This window comes from Pocillopora damicornis, chromosome 6 (assembly GCF_964200805.1).
Source record: "Pocillopora damicornis chromosome 6, jaPocDami1.2, whole genome shotgun sequence".
Classification (NCBI taxonomy): domain Eukaryota; kingdom Metazoa; phylum Cnidaria; class Anthozoa; order Scleractinia; family Pocilloporidae; genus Pocillopora; species Pocillopora damicornis.
This window is the reverse complement of record NC_142675.1, coordinates 21,007,501-21,015,404: the sequence shown is the minus strand read 5'-3', so window position 1 is coordinate 21,015,404 and position 7,904 is coordinate 21,007,501. Positions and strand designations below refer to the sequence as shown.

At 33.9% G+C, this 7,904-nt stretch overlaps 1 protein-coding gene and 1 non-coding gene across 2 annotated transcripts; one reads left to right on the top strand and one right to left on the bottom strand.

Annotated features, from left to right (window-relative positions):
- Nucleotides 1-3: 3 nt before the first annotated feature.
- Nucleotides 4-7,633, top strand: LOC113675341 (palmitoyltransferase ZDHHC3). The gene is made up of 10 exons (XM_027191902.2): nt 4-157; nt 1,489-1,577; nt 2,065-2,135; nt 2,627-2,694; nt 3,036-3,080; nt 3,525-3,586; nt 4,056-4,149; nt 4,960-5,032; nt 5,415-5,520; nt 5,736-7,633. The coding sequence occupies exons 1-10, from the start codon at nt 39-41 to the stop codon at nt 5,816-5,818; spliced, it is 810 nt and encodes a 269-aa protein (XP_027047703.2). The 5' UTR covers nt 4-38; the 3' UTR covers nt 5,819-7,633.
- On the bottom strand, nt 646-725 carry Trnas-gga (transfer RNA serine (anticodon GGA)). Its single transcript has one exon. It is a non-coding gene; the product is annotated as a tRNA-Ser (tRNA).
- Nucleotides 7,634-7,904: the final 271 nt, after the last annotated feature.

Sequence of the window (7,904 nt, the reverse complement as noted above, 5' to 3'; positions counted from 1 at the left end):
TACAGGACTGGGTACCAGCTGATGAAGCTGATTTAAGTATGGCGGTGTTTCATAAAGATCCTTGTGGACTTATTTGTCTTTTCATAACTTATTCCGCTGTGTTTTATGCAGACTATTGTATAGTTCAACATGTTGTTCGTCCCACTCTAACAGAAAGGTAAATTTCTTCTATTTTATTTCTCTACGTCTCAGTAATTTTCTCGCTATTTTTTAAGAGGTAGTCGAATCGATCATCATAAATTGAATGTAGGAACGTATTTAATCATTTTAATTTGAATGTCAATCACTTTTCTTTTTCAGTATTAAGACTAAAAATGTAATTCTCTGATAGACTGAGAAAAATTTTAAGTTATTCTACGGAATCAAATCTTTCAACCACCTTTAGCCAAATTCGATCACAGTCATTTCAATGACTGTGATCGAATACTGACGCGTCTGTTTCAGTAATTAACAACTAGAGTTTATCGTGATTTCATAAGAGTTGTCTTGTGGTATTATATGGTATGTTACATTCAGCATGCAATATAACAATGTTCCGTCAATGTCTGTGACTATATGAAAATTATGTATATGGACTGAGGATTATGGTTAAGAAATGAAAATGAAATAGAACTTTGCAATGATGAACTCTACTTAAGCAGTAGTTGAAATAACACCTGTATGGGATTTGAACCCATGACCTCTGCAACTCCAATGCAGTGCTCTACCAACTGAACTAGCAAGCCAACTGATAGCTGGTTACTATGTTGTTGTTAATAAACCCATGAAGTGATGAATCAGTGACTGTGAATATATGAACATCATATTTGTGAACTATGGATTTAGAAATGAATATGAAATTGATCTTTACTGTAATGAACACAACTTAAGCAGGGGTTAAAATAAAGCCTAAAAGTAGTGTTCATTATTGTTAAGATCACTTTCATATTCAATATTCCATCAACTCTTAGGCTATGCTGAAAACAGAAGTGTTTTGAGGGTCTTGAATTATTAAAATAACTTATAAGAGGTATAGCTCGGGACCTCTTCAGTCTTTGGTCTCAACTTGTCAATGACATGAGTCTTGTCTTCTGTCCATGGGGGCAAATTTCCATCTGGTTTGTTGGACTGAGATTTCAGCCTGGCTACCCTTCATGATGAGTCTTAAAGCTTGGTTACCAAAATGATAAGGGGAAATATTTTAGTAACCAAGCTCAAGTGTTTATTTTATTAGGAAAAGTTACTAAGACCAATTGTGGAGATATTGGTTCCATGGCCAGCATCCCTCCACAAATCCCAATGTTTTTTTCTGAAGGTTAGACTGGAGAAATTGCAGAAACCAAAGCAACCATTAATCAATGTTGGTTATTCTAGAACAATGTTGGTTATTCTAGAACAAAATTATTGTGAAGTGATGAATTTAACAGTCTTGAAAGTTATAATGAATAGACATCTGAATTTTCTTTCCCAAAACTTATTAATCTCCATTTGGCTTTTATTTGTTTTTAGCATCTGGGGCAGCTTACATGTTTGTATATTTAATATCATTGTTCTACTGTTGACAATATCCCATGTCAGAGCATCATTTTCTGATCCAGGTAAGATGGACTCTTCTGTAAGGCACTCAGCATCTTTCTTCATTTTTTTCTTTTTGTTTTGTATTTTTGTTTTTTGTCTTCAGTTTATCTTGATGGCTATTAGCTAAGAGGAAGTACACTTTTGCTTTTGTAAGCCCTGATAAAGTAAAAACTAATCCTTAAGGAAAGAGAAAGCTGGCTTCAATTTTCAAGCTCTGAAGGAGAAAGTTATGAAATGGAGCAATTAAAAGCAAAATTATGTAATAAATATCCCCATATCTTGCAGAGTATTAACTTCAGAGGTTTGCCCAGAGCAGAACAGTATCGAGATCAGTAACATTTTGAAGAGAACCATTTGTGTAGGCAGTCCATGCTTTTTGGAAGGGGTGCCTGCATGAATGTACTCGTTAGCTAAATGTACAGAAACCACTGCATGTTTTCTCTTTGTAAATGGTTGTAAAGTATAGTTTTTGCTTTCATGTTTAATTCTGTTTACATCTCTTTTTAGGGGTGGTAGCTAGACCCTCATCAAGTCTTGATTTCTCAGAAATAAATAAAGCAAAAACTAAGCAAACAGAGGTGAGTAAACAAAGAAGTAAAAACTTATAGAACTTAGAAAAAGACCTCACCTGTTAAAATATTTCAATTTTTCCTTGAAAGAATTTAATAAAAATGCATTCAATGTTTCCAACTAAGAGGATTACTTGACATGGTCAGGCATTTCTTTACTTGGATTTCTTCACATGTTGAACATTAATTCATAAACCTTACAAGTACATGCTATAACTTAAACCTTTTGAGAAGACAGCAAAATACCAAGAAAAAGAGATGATTAACTCAACCCTTTAACTCCCAAGATCTGATTGTTAATTCTCCTCTCTGGCTGCATGCATTTCCTTGTAAATCAGTTATGAGAATTCAATGTTAGATCAAGATAACAACTCTTACCTGATAAGTTGGAGTTTTCTCAATACCTGGTTGCAGGATAATGTATGGATATTATAGGGAGAATTTCCATGTTAATCACCCTGGTAGTTAAAAGGTTAACAAATATCTGCTGATGGTTTCAGAGTGAAAATGAATGGACTGTCTGTGCAAAATGCGAAGCTTATCGTCCACCAAGGGCACATCATTGCAGGTACATATACCAGATGTTACACAAGGGAAATTCCATAGCCATAAAACCAGCCTAAATTAACCCTTTCAAACCTAAGATCCAAATATTAATTCTGCACACTGTTCTTGTTACATTTCTTGTCATTTCAAATCTGAGAATTTATTGTTGCATCAGCAAATATATTCCCTACTTGATATTATTCTTATCTCTCATCATCTTTCTGCACAACAAATGTATTGATATTTTAGGGAGAATTAAATTTTCTTAATCGCTGGTGGGAGCTAAATGGGTAAAACAAGTTTAGTTTACAGTGCAATGAAATCAAAAGGTATTAACAACAGAATTTGTTATCTCTGTTTCAGGACATGTGGAAGGTGTATAAGAAAAATGGATCATCACTGTCCCTGGTAAGTAAACTGTACTTGACACAATAACCCGCTCATTTGTAATTCCCCTTACTGTCAACGATACAATTATCATAATGTTAGTTCAGAGAATTCAGTATTGGATCAGCTATTTATCCCCAAATTGATATTCTTCTCTATTCTCATCACCTGCCTGCTTGATATTGTATTGATATTGTAAGGAGAAATTCTGTCATGGTCACCCATGAGAGTTTAAGGGTAAAATAAATTTCACTTCAAACCTAATGTGATAGGGGTACCTTTCTTTAGAAAATTATCACCATTTTGCCTTCATTTTTTATCCTTCTATAGGAAACCATGTTTTCTTTTACACCTGGAAGCTAAAAATAAATCTGAATCCCACTGTACATTCAAGTTACCAAAAAGGAAAATGGGATAAAAATGTATTTTTATGGCATGAAAGCATTGTGCAATTTTCTCTTATAGGATCAATAATTGTGTTGGAGAAGCTAACCAGAAGTATTTTATTTTATTCTTGTTTTACACAGGTAAGATATTTTTGAATTGTAAGCACATTAATCAGGTCTTTTGCCATTTAAGTCTTTCTTTCTCAGAACATTTAATATAGATTACTTTATTAAAGAAAATGGTGATAGTGCTTGCACTCTATGTAGTTTATGGCTGTGTTTTGATGAGTGTTTGTTTTGTCCAAACCCTCTAGAGTTTCTCAGCCATGCACAACTCTCCTAAATGTTCAGATGATGCTATGTAAACACAGAAAAAGTCTTCTATTTTCTAAGAAACATTAATTACAGATATTGATATCAAATGGACGACTTAAAGACAAAATGACGAGGATGCTTAGTGTCGGGGAAATAATCCTTTTTACCTTAATTTGGACTCACCAGTGCCAGCATAAGCTTACTAGAGGCGGTTGGAAGATATGACTCACCTTTGTATGGCCAATTGTCTTTGTTGTCAACATTTCTTTGCTAAGTGCTTCATATTACCTTTTAGGTCTAGCATCACTGTACAGTATAATTCTCACAGCTGTGTCATGGACAATGGAATGCAATGGCTGCACCAAAGACTATGAGAAAAGAACAAGATTGTGAGTCTGTCTTGCAAAGAAGAGTTAGCTATAGTCAATTAAAGCATTAGAATTTCATCTAACCATTAACCCTTTAACTCCCATGAGTGACCAAGACAGAATTTCTCCTTACTATATCCATACAATATCATGTAAACAAGTGATGAGAATAAAGAAAAATATCAATTATGGGATTACTGAGTGATCCAATACCAAATTCTCCAAACTAACATAATGAGAATCATTTGGCAGACAGTAAGGAGAATTACTAATGAGATCATAGGAGTTAAAGGGTTAACCCTTTGCACCATCACACCAGTGGTCATTTTCTCCACACTGTTCTCTTTACTTTTCCCATGGAACTGACAAAGAGAATTTGTTTAACAATCAGGAGATTCTTAAATTGGTGATTATTTTCTTTTATTCTCATGACCTTTACATTTCATTCAAGGGTGGTACTGTGAGGAGAAATTAGAAGTCAGTTTCCTCTCAGTCCCTCGAAGGTGTTAAAAGATTTAACAATCATTATTATCTCCATGACAACAGGAAATATGTGACCTTCACCTAACATGAATTTAAAAAATGGTTCAGTCAAATTGAATTTTTCAAATTCATAAATTGTAACTCTCCTTCTCGTAACTCTTCTGTGAGATTTCATTCCAAAAAAATTGTTGTTTTTCCTTTCCATATTCATTATAACTACATATTTTCTGTCTCATGAGAGTATTAATTGAGATTCTCTTTAATATAAAGGTTAAGTTTTGAATGTCACTGGAGGATCCACTGAAAAAAATACATAACCCAATGTAACACTGTTTGTTTCTTTTTCAGAATTTACACTGTAATTTTGATGATCGAAGGTGTTCTGTTTGGTTTATTTGTCCTAGCCATGTTATGTGACCAGGTATGTACGTGTACACTACCATATTATGAACAGTTATTGCTACTAACATTGTTGTTGAATAAACTTTGCTGGTTCCCAAGCCCTTTGCTATAGAGAGGAGTATAGTCCAATGTAGTGTCATAAAATAATGCAACAGGCTGACATCCAAAAGAATTTTATTGTGCAATGAATCTGTAAGATTAAATCTCTGTGGCACATTTGCTATAAGATTTGACCATTTTCACAGGAGGGATGACTGGTTAGGGAACTAGACAGACATCCTTGTTATGTTTTTTATAGGTTTCCTTTATCTGACCATGCACAAAGTAATGTTTTTACTATTTATTTCAGCCAGGTACTGCATTAGTTGAGATTTTTCTTAATTTCTGTCCTTGCCCTTTAGTTCTCAGCCATTACAGGTGACCTCACAGCTGTGGAACATGTACAGCGGCAAATCAGAACAAACCGCAAACCAAGGAGTGCTCTCTTAGCTGAAGTGTTTGGAAGAGGTGCTTATCTATTTTGATATTATATACAAGTAGATACTTATGTTTCTTCTTATAATTATTGTTATTATCAGTACTATTATTATTACTGATATTACTATTATTATTGTTGTTATCATTATTATAATAATGATTATTACAGTTTTTGTTAGTGATACCACAACAACTGAAACCTGAGCGAAGTACTTTTAGTAAGTCTATTTTAATTTATACCACAGGTGGATTTTTCATTTGGTTCTGTCCATGTTCTACTCCTCCCAGCCCGCAACGGTCAACAGCATCAGAACGCTATAATGTCTAACTGGCATGGTTTCAGAAAGAACAAAGCAATGAAGGAGATCCTTTCAGAATTCATTAAGTTAGAGTGTTTTTCTTGCTTCATTTGTGGAGTGTAAAAACATGCCCTCTCATTTGAATATGGCAGCCCATTTTAACTCCCTGGAAGTGACTTAACATTTTTTCTTCTCGCATCTGCAGTACATTTCATGTAAATTAGTCTAAAAATGTTTTGTGTTACATCAACATAACACCCTTAAGTTTATGATTTTGTATATATTTATTACATTTTTCCAGGATAATGTATTGATATGGAAGTTAAAGAAAAATACCAATTATGATCTTACATAGAGCTGAAGCTTGCAAGGGGAATGCTTTTCCTGGTATTTCACCCCATGGACATAGTCTTTAAAGTTGAGCGTAGTTTGACCAGCCACATATACCTTCATTATTATTATCACTGCAAGGTCATCCTCATCATTATCATTATTATTATTGTCATCATTAGCCATCCTTGCAATGTGATTGGTTAAACACCAGTGAGAACTTCCTAGTCATTGGCTGATGAGAATGTGGCACAGGATATGGTTGCATGATCAAAAAATTTTTTTGTCCATTTTGAAATAACCCCATTCTTGTATCAACACAAACTGTGCAACAGGGTTGAATTTCAATTTTTGCCAGTTTTAGTAATTTCAATGGAAATTTATTCTTCTTATAAAGATCAGTCAACAAATCATTATTGCTCCAGAAAATACATATTCAGTCAATATGCATGTACCTCTAATCACTGTAAAATAGTTATCTAATTCAGCTTTTAAATTGGCAAATACTGTTTTGTAAAATTTATTTTTGAAAAGGTGAATATTTTTAACTGTGCATATTTATTTATTAAGATTAATTAAGAAACCGGTCATAACTCTTTCACACAGTAATACATGGCATAAATCCCATTCTCTTTTAGTATCAGTACATTATTAACACATGCGTGCAAGTGCAAATTCCAAGATGGTGGGATGTCACCATGTGTCTTCCTGTTTTGGGATTTCTTTGATATGCAAGGAAATCAACTTATTAACTTCCATGTCAATGTTAGAGCACTTTTCAATTGAGAATTGCAAAACAAAGTCATCACAATAGCTAATTAGAAGAAAGGAACATACCTTTAGCCCTTGAACTCCCATGGGTGACCAAGACAGAATTTCTCCTTACAATATCAATACAATATCAACCAGATAAGTGATAAGAATTAAAAATGTATCAATTTGGTAATAATTAGTTGACCCAATATTAAATTCTCTGAACTAACATGATAAGAATTGTATGGCTGACAGTAAGGAGAATTACAATTTGATCTGGGAGTTGAAGGGTTAAGAGCCGATGAGAACTTAAGTGCGGGAAGATGCATGCAACCAGTTCGTGTTTGGTTTTAGTTTTGCATGTGATTGGTTGTGAAAGTGATGCAAGTTTTCTGGACCAATTGCATAATGAGGCACAGCAAAACCAATGTGATTCCGGATTACTTTTGACACCTTTAAAATTGAAAATTGCTCTAAAAGAAGCTTTGTATCAACTTTGATTCCCTTTCTCTTGTGGTATAAAAAAGATAGCTGAAGAATAACCTGTTTACATCCATCCTCGTGATAAATATTTCTCCACGCATAATTTATGTACAAAGGTGTTGACAAATTAGTACCAACAATATTATTTTCAAGTATTTAGGTTGGTTTAGGTTGCAAGTTTTTCCTCTCTCAAAAACGCTAAGATGTACACATTATTCAAATATTTATTATTATACAATTATTGTGAGTAAGCTGAATATTAAAAATTGTAATATGAAGAACAATGTTCGATACAAAAAGAAGCGTTATGTGTTCCAGAACTTGATAGAGAAATAATATCTATCCGATGAAATCTCTACTAGTGAAGTCCTGTCAGACATGTTTCTTTCATTAACCCTTACCACCCTTAAGAGTGACCAGCATCCAATTTCTCCTCACAGTAGTGCTTCTGAATCATTCGTAAAGTTTGTGGGAATAAAGAAAATGATAGCCTACGTGTAGCCGTACCCCTCCCTACCCTCCAAGGTGAAACGGTTACCTTACCTCCGT